The 16,897-nt window shown below is 31.1% G+C and overlaps 1 protein-coding gene and 2 pseudogenes across 1 annotated transcript; 1 reads left to right on the top strand and 2 right to left on the bottom strand.

Moving 5' to 3' along the window:
- Positions 1 to 398: 398 nt before the first annotated feature.
- On the bottom strand, positions 399 to 2,139 carry LOC8263235 (annotated as a pseudogene).
- Positions 2,140 to 2,884: 745 nt separating this feature from the next.
- LOC112533710 lies at positions 2,885 to 4,648 on the bottom strand (annotated as a pseudogene).
- A 6,171-nt stretch (positions 4,649 to 10,819) lies between these two features.
- LOC8263236 (protein ACCELERATED CELL DEATH 6-like) lies at positions 10,820 to 15,211 on the top strand. Its single transcript, XM_048371128.1, has 6 exons — positions 10,820 to 11,841; positions 11,975 to 12,124; positions 12,686 to 12,802; positions 13,890 to 13,934; positions 14,029 to 14,558; positions 14,638 to 15,211. The coding sequence occupies exons 1-6, from the start codon at positions 11,193 to 11,195 to the stop codon at positions 15,112 to 15,114; spliced, it is 1,968 nt and encodes a 655-aa protein (XP_048227085.1). The 5' UTR covers positions 10,820 to 11,192; the 3' UTR covers positions 15,115 to 15,211.
- Positions 15,212 to 16,897: the final 1,686 nt, after the last annotated feature.

Here is a 16,897-nt window from a genome sequence, read left to right as displayed (position 1 = left end):
TGACAGTCAGTCGGCTTTGTATATTGCTCACAATCCAGTTTTTCATGAGCGCAGTAAACACATAGAAGCCGATTGTCACTTTGTTAGAGATGCAATTTTAGAGGGCTTGATTGATCCATCGTATGTTTCTACGAAGGTTCAGTTAGCGGACATATTCACGAAAGCCTTGGGAAAGTCACAGTTTGAATTTTTGTTGGCTAAGTTGGGCGTCCGAGATTTGCACGCGCCAACTTGAGGGGGGTGTTATGAGATACATACTGTACTGTGTATAGGTATACTGTTTGATATGTATATGTTGTAGTAGAGTAGAAGTGTGGTCATATATATTTGTTGTTTTGGTTTCACTAGGAGTGAGGGGAAATAGAATTCTTCTCAACAAGCTCTCAGAGACCCGTAAACTAGAAGTTGTTGATGATGGTACAACCATGTTGGAGATCTTCTGAGAGGCGCCAGGCTGAATCACAACTGCTGAAAGGAATTGCTTGTAAAATTTTTGACAACAATGAATAAATGGGAAAATAAAGACAGGCAAAGATGCCAACTGGTATGAAGGAAAGTGCGTACAGAGTGATTTTAGTCCAGCTTTCTTTACTATGTATCATCATGAAGATTGTTCCTCCATCATTGTCATTGCCACTGATAGGAACAAAAAGGTGAACCCCAGCATCAGTTTCTTAGGAAGTGAGTGCTTGAAGTCTGTAAATCTGAATGGGGAAGAGAGGATTGAGAGAAATGTAACAACTGCTGTCAAGGCAAAGGTTAAAGAGAGGACAAAGCCACTGCTCTTATTACCGCCAGGTACAGTGTAAGCTGAAGCAAAATGCAACTGTGGCTGTCAGAACTGCGACAAATTGCACATCCTTCTGCTGTGCCCGTCAGCCATTCTTTGCTGAGCTTCGAAGCTCAGAATTTACAGTGTTGTAAAACTCATCCGCAGCCAGCTTCACATTGTTTTGGTGATACACGAAATGAGGTGGAGTTATGATCTCTTTCACCCTCTGCACCCTTCATGTATTGTTGAATTTTTAAATTGTCCTTTAATTTAAAAGATTGTTGGTGCAAATTAAATTGAAATTAGTTCAAATGAAATGAGATTTATTAATTAAAATTAGACTTATAAATGGGCTCATTTCCAATTAAAATAGTCTAAGCTAATTTGATTTAGTTCACTCCATAATTATATATCCTTTAATTTTATTATTATTTTTTTAAATTTCTTAGCAATCGTGAGACTTTGATTTTAATATATATAAAAAAAATTATATCAATGAATACTTTGGGGTGGAATCTTTCAAGTCTATCTCTCAACAATCATTTATATATATAAATATTTGATAATTTGACATTGAAAAATTGATAAATATTTAATTATTTAAATTAAGTGAAATTTATCATTCATCTATCATATCATATTAGTATATAAATATAAATAACACTCATAAAATAGATAATTTTTTTTAAAAAAAATGAAATACGATGATAATAATATTTATTAAGTGTGATAGATGAGAGCATGATTAGGCATAAAGGTCCAAAAATGTCACCTCAAACAATTGCAACTCCTGTTGCAATAGCAATGCAGGTCCTCCCACCTTTTCAGCTACGAAATTCCTGTTTTTCAATCCGACAGTATGCAACATAGTGTTCCCATTGTTGTCAATTTTTCTAACCAGTCTCTTCATGGGCACTTCTCAGTTGAGTCATAAGCTCTCAGAAATCTTTAACTGCAGGTATTTGATTGCTACATGCAATATATTTCGCCCTTCATCATCATCATGCTCAACTGCCTCAGGATATATATTGAGTATCTCTTCCATAGTCTCCACGCAGCCTGAATTTGTGGCTAAAACCAAAGGAGTTTCTCCAAGGTCTTCTATTTGCCCTTGACTGCTACTAGTCGACTTAGGCTTGCTCCTATCTGCAGCAGAATAAGAAATCTCCCATGATGTATCTCTTTCAACTAAGAACTTGGCAAGGTCACCAGCTATTCTGAAGTTTTCCTTCTCCCTCTTAAGCTTCATCCTCCAGGCTGAAATGCAGCAGCATTTGAAACAGTTCTGCCACCTTCTTCCTGTCACCTGCCATTAGAGCACGGTACAATGCTCCATTCATTCTCTGTTTGGAATCGACTTCTTCCATGGTAGAACACATCATGAGTGACAGTAACTAAAAGTTAAAGGGGGAGAGGAGAATCTTGTAAATGGCTTTTGAAAGAGAAGATTATTGCATAGGAAGCAATAAAATAACAATTATAGGTAATCGCATCATTAGTCACGTAATTTTGGTCTTTGTTTCAAAATGATACTGTAATTTTAGTTTTCTTTTAGTAATAGAACTTTAATTTTTGTTTCAAACCAAGTTTATTTATAAATTTAGACTTATTTTTGCTAATATATATGATTTTCGAACTAGAATTTTCTAGTTATATATTTCATGTCAAATGTTACACGAGTCTCTTTTATAGACATTAATGTGATATTTAATAAGGAATATATTCTTAAGATATATATCTTATATAAACACTGATGTGATATTTGGTGTTAGTTTTAAAAATACTTTTATTCATGTGCTATATAAAAATAGCTTTAAACATTTTAGATAACTTTAACCTGAAATAAAAATAGAAATTATGTATCTGAATAGAAAAGAAAAATCTGAAATTATCTTTGTAGAAGAGAATAATAAGATTGAACTTGTATTCTAAATTGTATTTTACAGTGAGAGTGCTAGTGTCTATTTATATACACATCTTTAACTAAAATAGGAAAATTAAATTAGTGCCTAATTAGGCAATAGGAGAATAGTGCCTAATTAAGCAATAGGAAAATATACTAGTATATATGAGAATATACTAGAATATACATATCATCATCCCCCCTCAAACTTAAGATGGATGAGAATAAAAAAGCTTGAGTTTGGAAATAAGATTGCAAAACCGAGGAGCAGAATGCGCCTTAGTGAATATGTCAGTAGTCTGATTTTGAGAGGACATGGGAACAAGCTCAATTGTGTAATTTTGAATATGATGACGAACAAAGCGGCAATCAATCTTGATGTGCTTTGTCCGTTCATGAAATACATCATTATGGGCAATCTGTATAGCACTTCGATTATCACAGTGCAAAGGAGTAGCAGATGGAGAAGAAATTCCCATACTCTGAAGTAGACCTGTTCATGGGCCTGGGTACCTGCCCGGCCCGCCCAGGCCCGCACTCTTCGGGTCAGGCTTGGACAACAATTTTTGTGTACAAGCCCAGCCCGGCCCGAACCCATAAAAAGCCCGAACTTTTCGGTCCGGGCTTGGGATTTCCATAAAAATCCAAGCTCGGCCCGGCCTGGCCCGATGTTTAGTTTAGTTAGAAAAAAAAAATATCATACCTAGCATTCGAACCTGTGACCTTCAACTTATAATTAAGTGTTACATACCACTTAGCTACCTATTATTTCTATTTATAATTTTATTGTTATTAGTAATATATTTAAATAAAACTAAACTCAAGCCCGACCCGAACCCGCCCAGACCCGATCCGTATTTACAGGTTTAACCATTGGTCGGGCCGGGCTGGGCTTTTTAAAAAATTTCAGGCTCGGGCTTGGGCTGAGAGATATTAAAAAATTCTCGGGCTTGGGCGGGCTCGGGCTTGTTCAAAATAAAGTCAAGCCCGGTCAGGCCCGGCCTGAGCCCGCCTAGGCCCGGCCCATGAATAGGTTTACTCTGAAGTAACCAACAGAGCCATAGAAGCTCGGAAGTCGTATCTGCAAGGGCTCGATACTCTACTTCAGTACTAGAGCGAGAGATAACAATTTGCTTCTTACAACACTAAGAAATTAGTGAATCGCCAAGGAAGAAACAATAGCCAGTAGTAGATCGTCAATTAGTGGGATCACCTGCCCAATCAGCATCTGAATACCCTTGCAATTGAAGAGAGGATGAACTGGAATAATGAAGTCCATGAAATAGAGTCCCTTTAATGTAGTAGAGTATACGAATAACTGTTGCATAATGTGTGGTACGAGGAGCTGCCATGAACTGACTAACAACATGGACAGTATAAGAAATATCAGGCCGAGTGACAGTAAGATAAATAAGACTGCCAACAAGTTGGCGGTACAAAGTACAATCGGGAAGAGTAAAGCCATCTAAAGCAGAGAAATGAGCATTAGCCTCAATAGGAGTGTTGGCAATCTTATCATCAGTAAGTCCAGCACGAGATATAAGATTTGTAGCATACTTAGCTTGAGATAGATAATAACCAGTAGAATCAGAAGTAACCTCAATATCTAAAAAATAGCTCAAGCAACTAAGGTCTTTCATTTCAAATTGACGACTGAGAAAGTTCTTGAGATCTTGAATACCCTGTGTATCATCACCAGTAATAATCATGTCATCAACATATAGGAGCAACAGTATAGTACCATGCTTAGTTGTGCGAAGAAATAAGGCATGATCATGAGGACAAGATTGAAAACCATATCGACAAATGGTGGAATTAAATTTCGTAAACCAAGCACGAGGAGCCTGTTTCAGTCCATACAAGGTCTTGCGAAGAATACATACTTTGTTTGGTGGATGATCATAGCCGGGAGAAGGTTGCATGTATACTTCCGCAGTAAGATCTCCATTCAAGAAGGCATTTTGGACATCCATTTGAAATAAAGTCCAACACTTCATGACTGCAATGGCTACAAGAGTACGAACAGAAGTAATAAGAGCTACAAGGGCAAACGTTTCTTCATAATCTATCCCATATTCCGGAGTAAAACCTTTTGCCACAAGCCAAGCTTTGTATCATTCTACTGACCCATCAACCTTGGTCTTTATTTTGTAGACCCATTTACAACCAACCCTAGACTTGTTTGAGGGTAAATCAACCATGTCCCACGTATGAGAGGAAGTAAGTGCCTTGAGTTCTTCTGCCATTGCTTGCTGCCATAAAGGGTTAGTACTAGCCTCCTTGTAAGTGCGAGGCTCATATAGAGAAACAAGAGCAGAATAACAATGATAATCACGAAGAATGACATTTGGTTGACTTACACGGTTAGAACGATAAAGTGTGGACTCGTTGGAAGATTGAATAGTAGAAGGAGTCTGAGGATCCATAGAGGGAAGGTCATTAAGCGCAAGCGGAGGTGCCATAGAATTGTTGGAGCTAACTGAACCTGTAGAAGAATCATCATGAAATAAAGGAATAGTGGGGTCAGATAAAAATGAAGGAGACAATGGAACTTTGAAGGCGGATAATAAAGAGAACGATTTATGTTCCCAAAGAGTCACACGACGAGATATGTGAAGATGTTGAGAAATGGGATCCCAACGTCGATAACCTTTATGTTCAATACCATACCCTAAAAAATAACACAACTTAGCTCGAGACTCCAATTTGGTGTATTCATGAGATTGGAGATGGACAAAATAAGCACAACTAAAAACACGAAGATTATGATAATCAGGATAATGGCCATGAAGACGTTCATAAGGAGAGATATTATTGATAACAAGAGAAGGAATCCGATTAATAGTGTAAAACAGTAAGAGATGCTTCTCCCTATAAGGATTCAGGACAAGAATATGACAACAAAAAAGATCGAACAATGTCTAAAATATGCCGATGTTTTCTTTCTGCATGACCATTCTGTTGAGAGGTACCAGGACAAGAACGTTGTACAATTATGCCACAACTGGCAAAAAATTAACAAAAGATAGTGTCTTTGTATTCCATAGTATTATCTGTACGAAAAACTTTGATATTACAAGAAAACTGAGTTTTAATCATATTAGCAAACTTGATATAAATTTGAGGCAATTCAAAATGATTTTTCATAAGATAAATCCATGTATAACGAGAGTAATCATCAACAAATATAACAAAATATCTAGAACCACCCATAGTAGCAGTAAGAGTAGGTCCCCAAATATCAGAATGAATAAGATCAAATGGTGCAGAAGAAACAGAATTACTAAGATTAAACGGCAAGGCATGATGTTTAGAAAGTTGACATGGGACACAATTAAAATGATCATTTTTAATAGAGCCTAAACATCCATTGGAAATTAAAGATCCTAATCTAGAGGAGGAAATATGACCAAGATGTGAATGCCAAATGGAAGAGGTAACAACAGCAACAACATTAGATAGCAGTTGAAGCGAACAAGCTCAAACAGTTGTCCAACTTTACGCCCTGTCCTAAGAACCTTCCCCGCCTGTGTATCCTGTACAATACAACCACAACTCGAAAAGTTACATCAGCACCAACTTCACATAGTTGACCAACGGAAATAAGATTAAGTGATAATTTTGGAACATGAAAGGCATTGACCAGAGATAAAGAAGAATTGGAAATATTTCTGACATTCTTAATTTATAAAATAGAATTATTAGCCGTGTGAACAACTGGTGTATGTGAGGGAGTAGAAATAATATGGAACAATGTAGAGTCAGAGGTCATATGATTACAACAAGTAAAATAAAAAAACCAAGAAGATGATTTACCTGGAGTAATAGACAAGAAATGAGAAGTTGAAATACCAAAGTTAGGCTGAAATTGTTGAAGCAGACCTTGTATCTCCTTTAAAGAGTAACGAGGAGAAATATCCTTAGAAAAAGAACCCTCGGTTGCAGCAGTAGTGACAAAAGTATGAAATGACCTGGAGGTGTGAGATTTAACTGAAGTCCCTTGACCATAATTCTTATGTTTGGCATCAAGTTTTGGACAAGCAGAAATATGATGCTCGGATAATTTGCAGTATTTGCAAGATCCCTTTTTAGATGATGAGACAGCAAGAATAGTATCTGTGGAAAGGATAGATTGTTTAGCACGAATGGTATTAATTCGAGTTTCTTCAAAAAGTACCTCTCGAATGATTATATCAAGTTTTGGTAGTGGACTCCGATGTAGTAGAGAGATAGAAACAGACTCAAACTCAATACGAAGAGTCATAAGAAAATGCCATACACGTTGACGATCACGAAGAGCATCATAAATTGCTGCAGAAGCTATATCGGGCCAAACAGGATCACAAACTGCCAATTGATCCCATACAATCTGTAACTATGAAATGTAACTGAATAGTCTGACGAGGTTGTTGGTGTATCCGATGAAGACGACGGAGATAGAAAGTTTGATTTTGACAAGACAGACCTCAAAAAAGGATTCAGAAGGGTCAAAAACCTTAGGAACCGTTCCGAGTTGGAAAACAAATTGACCAGAAAATGGATGAACCGGACTAACCAAAGTGAACTGGTTTGATTGAACCGGACAGCTACAAACCAGGAATCAAAAACTGCAGGCAGCTGAATAGGCAGAAAATATAACCACCCTTAAAAGGGAGGCTCTGATACCATGTCGAAGATAATAATAAGACTGAATTTATATTCTAAAATGTATTTTACAATGAGGGTGCTAGTGTCTATTTATATACAAATCTTTAGTTAAAATAGGAAAACTAAATTAGTACCTAATTAGTGCCTAATTAGGCAATAGGAGAATAGTGCCTAATTAATGCCTAATTAGATAATAGGAGAATATACTAGAATATACGAGAATATACTAGAATATACATATCATCAACCTTGAAACAAAGATCAAAATTAAGTGACTAACCGAGCAATCTATCCTATAATTTGTTATTTTGTTATTTTATTATTTTCTCCGAATAAGTATCTATTATTATTATTATTGAAAGGAGGAAAAATCAACCTTTAAGTAGTAGAGATATTATTTTCTAAATTTGATTTATCATATTATTAAAAAACTCATATAATGAAATTATAATATTTTATTCATCTTTTTATATCGGTCTTATTTTTAAAAATAAATTATTTTATTAATTTTTAACTGTTTTATTAATTTTAACTAAATATATATGTAAAAATAGAATTAAATATTATTATTTTACGGATGAGACGATAAAATAAAATAATTTATCGAAATAGTAAATTAAAGTGCATGCAATAGAGGAGTTATTTTAATTGGCAGTTTAGGAAAAGCAAGAACTCCAGGCTTTATCGATTCTTGATGTTTTTCAGGCAGAATAATCCTTGCTTGAAAGTACCATTTACATCTTTCTCATATATTCTTTCGTTATTACAAATCAAACCTGCCACAGACAATGAACTAAATGACTGATTAGTTTTGAGTCCTTTTTAATCGGGATTCAATTTCCCTGAAGAGAATTCTGTATTAATTTATTTTTAAAGTAATCAGGTGCCAAATTTCAAAAAACAAATAAAGAATAATAAAGTTTAAGTGTTTTTATAAACCCTTAACCCTTACTTAGTACACAAGGAAGCTTTAAGTTCACATGCTTTGTGTAATTAAATTAGTTTTAATACATTCCTTTATGCGGAATTTAAATAAATATTTTATTAATAAATTATACATATTGTATTTATAAATTAATTTTATATTTATATTTTATGGCTAAAATTATTATACTTTATATAATAATTATAGTAGTAATTTTTATTCAAATTTTTATGAGTTATAATATAACTCAAATAGTCAATAGAGTTAGATTAAATATTTTTTATTGATGTTAATTTGTATATCAAATATAAATATAATAACCATCCTATTATATATAAAAATAGATGTTATGGCAATGGAGCCAGCTGGTTTCAGTTCAGTCGGTTCCAACCAATTTTTAAGAAATAAAAATTAATTAAAATGTGGGTAAATTCTTTATCTGAATTTTAAAATGTGGTTAACTAAAATTCTTAATTTGGTTATTTTCTTTTTGCCAGTCCAATTCTATTTATCTAACTTATAAATTCTTGATCTGAATGTTAAAAATTAATATAAATAATGTTAGAATCTATGAAATGTATCAGAAGTAAAATAAAATCATACTTAAATTTTAAATTTATTATTACTTAGAAATAAAATAAAAAAATTAAAATTGAAGTGTAGAAGCATAGAGAGAAAAGAAGTTGATGCAGTTTAAGAAAAATGTAAATGATTTTAATATTTTTTATTAAAATAAAATTTTTATTTTATTTTATAAGGCTGTTGTAGGTAGAAATCATAAAATATTACAAAATTATACCATTGTTAGACTTTTTCTACAATAAAAAAAAAAGAAAAAGAAAAGACAAACCATTGAAAAAGAAAAAAGAAAAAAGAAAAATAGATTAAAATGAGTAAAAGTAGAAATGAGAAGAATAACTAAAGTACAGAAAAGAAAAGAGAGTATATAAGTAAATAAAGAAAAATAAAAAATAAAAAATATATCAAATCTAATAACATATATAGAAAAAAATACCATATGAAAATAAAATAAATAAAAATAATAACAAAAACAGTAAATATAAGAATTAGAATTTAAAAGAAGTTATTATTATCACAATTATAGATTCAAAGATAAAAAAAAAAAAACCTTTTATAAATTAGTATTTATAAAAAAAGTGACAAATGTTATTTTTCAGTAATTATGGCAAGTTATAGTTAAATCATTCTCTTTATTTTGAGCTTTAATATATATATATTAAGATTTGAATTCTACCTATAAAATATATAATTTGACTAACATCCTAATGAATATTTCTATGATTAATAAGTTGTTACTGATATATATATATAGTTTATCTTATCTTTTATTATTTCTGATAATTAGAATTATTTTTATAACTATCTCTTTATAGATAGCTCATATCTCTTTCCTATTAGTTCATCTCTTATTTTTATTAATATCTTAATTAATATAACTATTTAGTCTAATAAATTAGAATTTTAATTTAAATAAATTGAAATCAAGTTGTATCATTCTAATTAAATTTATAGTTTATTATTAGAATAAGAAATATAATTAGATCTACATTATAAAAATTTTTTATCATTCTTACAGGTTAATTTTTTAATTTATAACTAAATAGTTACTGAGTTTTAGTTTTAAAAATTTCAATGAATTTTCTTTTTTGCAAATATGAGAATCAATTACATAAATAATTACTACATTTTATACTTTGTAATTAAAAAGATAGCAAAATTTTTATTTTAGCTAAAACGGTTAGTAAATTTTAATTTAATAATACTAGTGAATTTTTTCGGCACATTTAAATAATATGACATTAAAATATGACATTGGAAAATGACTAGTCATTCTTTAGTTCCACATCATTAATAATAATTGTAAATTATTACATTAAATCTAGTAAGTGATATGGTTATATATATATACTAGCAATATGTTTGCACTAATGTACAATTATTGAAAATTCATGATATAAATTTTTAATCTGAAATATCTTATTTTAATTAAAAAATATCACATTTTAAAAAATAATCTTATTTAGTTACTATTTTATTTTAATAGCACTTAATATTATTATTTTACTTATATAACTCTAAAATTTAGTAGTTATAAAAGATAATTAGAGAATTCATAATAGATATATAGTAAATTAGTGTTATTATGTAATTGTTAATATTTTATTATATTTAGCTACTATATTATTTTAATAAGTATTTAGTAATATCAATTTATTTATTTGTGCAAATGCACAATTATTAATAATCTTACGATTTAAATTTTTAGTATAAAGTATCTCATTTTAATAATAAATAAATCATATTATAAGAAAATCATTGTATTTAGCTATATTTTATTTTAATAAGCACTTAGTTAGATCATTTTATTTGATTGGTATTTAACATTATAATAAATTATTATATAACGACATCAAAGCTATATATATTTTTTATTGAAATTTTATATAATATGGTTTTATAAAATGTTACCGGGAAAGAAAATTTGGTTTTCTTTATTTATATATATATATATATATATATGTTGTGCTAAGACTTAATAGGCATGCCCAGAATGAAAGTTTACTCCTTTTACATGTCTTGTATCTGTTTTTCCTAGTAAGTAGTACCATGGATCAATACTTATAAAAGCAATTCCACCAATTATTATGCTAATGTCTTTTATACCATAATTCACAGCACTTTGCTATTTCGGTTGTCAAGTTGATTATTTAGCAAAACAATTCCTTCGGATACTTCATGTTCAGGGGAAAGAATCTTTAACACTTTCTAGATGAATTTAGTTGTGATGCTTAATTCTTCTTGTGACAATCAAGGCAGCTTTTTTTAACCTTAATTAAGCAAAGAAGATAGATTGCTTTTATTTTCTTTTATTTTTTTTCATTTTAATTTTTTCTTCTCTTTCTAACTGTATATAATCTTGGAACATGTTAATTGATAATGGGGCAACAGCTATCATGCAGGCAGTCCAATCACCTACAGAGAAGGTGAGTGTTGCAGGTAAGGTGGTGCAAGGAATTGATGCAGCCGTTCGAGATGTGAGCATTGCAGGTATGGCGGTGCCTTATCAAGCATTCATACGAGGAGACTGGGAAAGGTTGAAAATGTACTTTGAAGAAAACCCAGATGCAGTGGTGTCTCCATTGACAGTTAACAAGGATACCGCCCTCCATATTGCAATTTACAGCGGAAGCACCAGGCTGATCGAGAGTATGATCGAAATTACAAAGCAAGTAGCACGAAACCTGACTCGGAGTCCCTTTCTGATTGACAATGAGTATGGGAATACTGCTCTCCATGAGGCAGCTGCCTCAGGAAATCTTAGAGCAGCAAAGCAATTGTTGGCCTGTGAAAGGTCATTGCTAGAGATTAAGAACAAGTTAGGCGAAACCCCGATTTACAGAGCTGCAGCATTTGGCATGACTGAAATGGTCAAGTTCCTGGCTGGCGAAGTTATGAAGGACACAGAAGTAGTTGTCCGAACTCACAGGCAGAAGGGTCCTTTTATGAGCATCCATGGCCTGAGAAATGATGCAACCTCAATTCTTCATATTTCTGTTCATGCCGAACATTTTGGTAGTCTTTTCTTACTCGGTTAAATTAACGGATATGAATTTACTATACACATTGCAAATCCATTTAAAATGCTTCTCCATTTTTTGTACTTTAGAAATTTATGTCACGATGAATTGTTTTCCTGGTACAACAGAAACAGCTTTGTACCTGCAGAGAACAGACGAAGCACTTGGAGAGTTGAAGGATGAAAACGGGAGGACTTGCCTTCATCTGCTAGCAAACATGCGCTCAGCTTATAAAAGCGGCCAGCCCATGGGAAAGTTAATGGGACTTTTCTACAACTGTAAGTGGAAAATCTACTAATGTATTTTTCAACCAAATATCAATTTGTATTTTATTAGTTCTAAATAATATAATATGTGTTAATTATTTAATATCATAATTTATATATATGTGTCACTCTTCTATTTATTATAGTTTATATATCAAATTTAAATAAAAAATTTCTCTATAAATATCAAATACTAAAATAAAAAAGAACAAAGAAAATCCGACTTTTGTAACAATTCACGATAGTTTGACATTAAGGGTGAAAAACATTTCAACTTTAATTTTTTTAAAATTTTTAATCTTAAAAATAGTAATATCAATATAATTGATAAATTAATTTATATAATATTAAAATTAATTAATAAATAATTTTTATATTACTGAAGAATTTTAAAAAAATTAAAAATAATTAGTTTGCTATCATTTTTTAAAATTTTATAAATTAAAATTAAATATTAAAAATTTTATTAAATTATATCTGTCAATTTAATTTTATAATCAGAACAATAATAACAATAGTGTAATGTACGAATAAACAATTAGTATAATTAAAATTGAAGCCTGATTGATTCAGGTCTTCCGGATGGCGACCGTTGCCATGACAAGCATGTGGTATCTTGCAATAGAAAGGGTGACTTGGAGAGTGGAGTTTATGGGAATTATTTGTCAAGCTATTCAAGGATTCGTAAAGGTACTCAATGTGTTCAATCTTTATGTTCATCAGCATAAACATATTACTCTTTTCCAGCTTTTATGGAAAATGCTACGCTTACTCAAAAAGCTAAACATCTACATAAGTAGACCATATTATCCTTCTGGCCTTCCTTATCATTGTTTTAAGACTTATTCTGGTTCTTGTGTTCTTTTTTACTTCTTTTTCCCTTCTTTTTGGTTGCTTTATTTGCCCACATTGGGCTATCTATGACTTTATTTTTTTAATAAAATGTTAGAGAGCGGAAGCGATCTATTGTGCGGAATCAGAAATAAATTAAAAAAAAAAATTAAAATTTTACAACAAAACTAAATTTTAAAATATATACATATACGTTAATTTTTCCGATTTAAATTATCAGCACCATAAAATGGTTAAATATTATATTCAACAATAAAAATATAACCTTTCAAATCAAGTGTAAAATAAATATTTATGAAAATAAAGAAAGAAAATAAAGAAATCTAAGCTCTCAAAACCTTCAGATTCCGAAAGAAAAACTCTTACTTAACTCTTACTTTTCTTTTAAAATTATATTTGGAGAGAATGATTTTTCTTTTAGTAGAAGGATTTCTTCTATTTAGGTTATAGGAAGTGTAAACTTTTTATATTTAGTGTTTAAAAGGAGTATTTTTTTTTAAAATTGTCTAATTTTTATAATAAATAAATCAAATTAAAACTAGTGTCCATTTTTCCCAATTAAAGTAGTCCAACTCTATTCTAAAAAGGATCTGATTCTAAAAATTACCTGGTAAAAATACTATTTTATTATTTTGCTACAGGTTGCCGTACTCATTTATTAATTTTAGTAATTTAACTACTCGATTGTCATTTTTTGACAAGTTCAGACATTAAAGGGGTAATTATTCCCTTTTTAGAATAATTGGTAGTTAGCATTAACCACTAAATGCAACACATCGTAAAATATGGTACATGGTATAATTGTAATATGTCCAAGTCTACCAAATAATGCCATTTCTTCTTCTTAAGATAATGCCATTTCTGATTTAACAATTAGTATTCTATATCAATTGTGCTACATCTAACAAAGTCACATGAACTGCAGCATTCGCAAGGACGTGTTTTATCATTTGGAGATGCCTGGCTCAAGGTCTTCCCTGATTTTAACTACACAATTCATTTACTATTCATATTTCAATATGGCATACGTATTTGTATCTGAAATTTGATAACCTTATAAACAGGATGGCCAGTTTTGGATAGAGTCTGGAAAGAAAAGAGAAGGCATGAATCAGTTATGAAATTCACAAAGTTGCTAGTGAGTAAAGATACTTCATGGGAGGCGAGTTCTGCAAACCCTGATATTGGTACAATTTCTTTTGGAGAAGTAGCTGAAAGAGCAAGAGCAACAGAGAGAGGCACAGTGCAGAATACATCAGCAGGAAAGACAATTGTACCACCTCTTACTCCATTGCTGATTGCCTCCAGCAATGGTATAATTGAGATCGTCGAGGAGATACTTCAAGAGTATCCGCAGGCTGTTGAGCATGTCAGCGATCAGGGCCAAAACATATTACATGTGGCTGTCAAACATCGCAAAAAGGAGATCTTTCGTCGCGTAAAGAAGATGAAGATTCCAATGGCTATTTTAGTCCGCAAAATGGATATTAACGGCTACACCTTGTTGCACCATGCTGCTGACATGCATAATTATTTTGGAGGATACAAACCTAGTCCTGTTCTGCAATTACAGGAGGAGCTACGGTGGTACGAGGTACGTCTGAAGATCATCTTCTCTTATGTTTAGGTTACATGTTAGTTGACATGTCTAATTACAGTAAATACCTCTGCAGCGGGTGAAGAAGATAATACCTTCTCACTATATAATGCACCACAACGGATATGGTCAGACTGCCCTTGAATTATTTGAGGAGACACATTCGAAGCTGCACAAGGATGCACAAGAATGGCTAAAGCGGACGTCTGAATCATGTTCTGTCATTGCTGTTCTAATTGCCACTGTTGCTTTCACTGCCATCTACACTGTTCCAGGAGGCAATGATGACAAGACTGGTCTTCCTGTTCTTCTCCGCTACCCATTCTTCTCTGTTTTCACAATTTTGGATATAATTTCCCTCGCCAGTTCTTTAACTTCAGTTGTGATGTTCCTCTCGATCCTCACCTCTCCATTTCAGCTTCAGGATTTCCGCATCTCTCTCCCTCGAAAACTAACACTTGGGTTTACGTTTCTCTTCTTCTCCGGCAGCTACCATGCTTGCATTTGCTGTAACAATTATGCTGGAAATTCATTTGAAGGAACAGTGGTCTAGAAGTCTCATTTACACTGTTGCTTTCCTTCCGGTCACTGCGTTTGCACTGATGCAATTTCCTTTATATTTGGCTTTTACTGGTGCTATCAAGAGCTCACTCAAAGTCTTCAGGAAAGCTCTCCCCTGGAGTTTCATTTCTGGTTTGTGGAGCCGAACTAAATTATTTAAGAAGATGGATCATTAGAAGTACAAGAGTTCTTGCTTTTTTTCTTCATCTTGACAAATACATATTAAATAGAAAGTTATTTAGAGTCTGATATAAAAAAATAAATATAATGTAATTATTTTATTGGATGAATGTTTTAACGACGGAATAGATCAAGTTCATATAATAACTTTCAGTAATATAATAAAGAAAATTTCTTATTTATTTTTTATTTCTTTTATCTCTTCCGGTTATAATTCTTTTATTTATACAATAAATTTTGTTAATTATAAATTATATATTTATCAAACATTTAATATTAAAATATTAAATACTTATATATAGATAAATTATTTACTTATTTCGCAGTAATGTATTTAATGTTGATAATTTTTTTTAATTATTAAGAGGTATAATAACTTATATAAAGATTTATATGTGATATATAGTCTTAAATTTTTTTCTCACCCTACTTATAATAAAATATACTCCTAAAATTAGATTTTAATTTATGTTTTTTTTAATCCAAATCTGACCCGATTTCACAAAATATTGTGTTATTATACTCATTCTTTACTAACGAATTTAACTCTGTTGTGTGTTGGAAAAATTACACTAGTGGTGTTTCAACTTTTCATAAAAATTACTAACGAATATTTTTTTGTTCAAAACAATTATTAGATTTTAAAAGAATATTTAAATCAATTTTTTGTTTGATTTGCTTCACCGGACTATATAGTTGGTTTTAATAGGTTTTGTTTTCGCTTACATTTCTCGCCACATTAATTTCCTACGAGTTCCAATAAATGAGATTGACAAAATTACTCATTGGCTTTTTTATTTAATAATTAAGTGTTTAGAGTTTCTTTTTTTCTTGATTTGCCTCTATACTCTAGATCAAATTTCTTTTTTTTTTTTTTATTTCTTCTTTTTTTTGTTTTGTCTTCCTCTTCTTTTGGGTTTTTTGCTTCTTTCAAAAATCTCCAAATTTCTAAACACCCAATTGTTAGTAAGAAAACCAAGGGGGTAATTTTATCAATTTCATTTATTTGAAAACATAGAAAGTTAACTTAGCAAGACATGTAAGTGAAAATAAGGCCCACTCAAGCCAACTCAACAGTTTGGTGAAGACAAATCGGACATAACTGATTTAGATATTTTTTTAGAGACTAGTAACCGTTTTGATAAAAAAAAAAAAAAGGTTCAACCACTAAAATAACTAAAATTAAAAAGTGCAAACACCATTAGTGTAATTTTTTGTTGTGTGTTTGGGATTGTTCCACAAAAGCATTTTTAAAAAAATAAATTTTTGAGAAAACTAAATTTAAAGAAAAATAGATAAATCAATGTTCTTTGAAAATAGGAAAAATTTATAAACTTAGTGTTTTAACTTTTTTATTTTTCTAATTTATTATCTAAAATAATTTTTATTCAATTAAATGTTTAAATCTATTAAAATATTCATCATAGTATCACTAGCAGATTTTACATATTAAAATATTTATATGACTATTTTTAATAATAAATTGACTTAAATATTCTTTTCTAAAACAATATAATATTTTTCATAAAAAATTAATCGGGTGTGATTATAAATGGATGGTCCACATGAGAGAATTTCTGCAAAAAATTTATATA

Source organism: Ricinus communis, chromosome 2, assembly GCF_019578655.1.
Source record: "Ricinus communis isolate WT05 ecotype wild-type chromosome 2, ASM1957865v1, whole genome shotgun sequence".
In the NCBI taxonomy this organism is placed as follows: Eukaryota; Viridiplantae; Streptophyta; class Magnoliopsida; order Malpighiales; family Euphorbiaceae; genus Ricinus; species Ricinus communis.
The sequence above is the reverse complement of the archived record's forward strand: the minus strand, read 5'-3'. Positions and strand labels throughout refer to the sequence as shown.

What these genes read in the sequence shown, in the direction of transcription:
- LOC8263236 (XM_048371128.1), top strand. Translation starts at nt 11,193, where the DNA reads ATGTTAATTGATAATGGGGCAACAGCTATCATGCAGGCAGTCCAATCA. An exon ending in TGTTCATGCCGAACATTTTG is followed by an intron (nt 11,842 to 11,974) that starts GTAGTCTTTTCT and finishes CTGGTACAACAG; the next exon opens with AAACAGCTTTGTACCTGCAG. An exon ending in CTATTCAAGGATTCGTAAAG is followed by an intron (nt 12,803 to 13,889) that starts GTACTCAATGTG and finishes CATGAACTGCAG; the next exon opens with CATTCGCAAGGACGTGTTTT.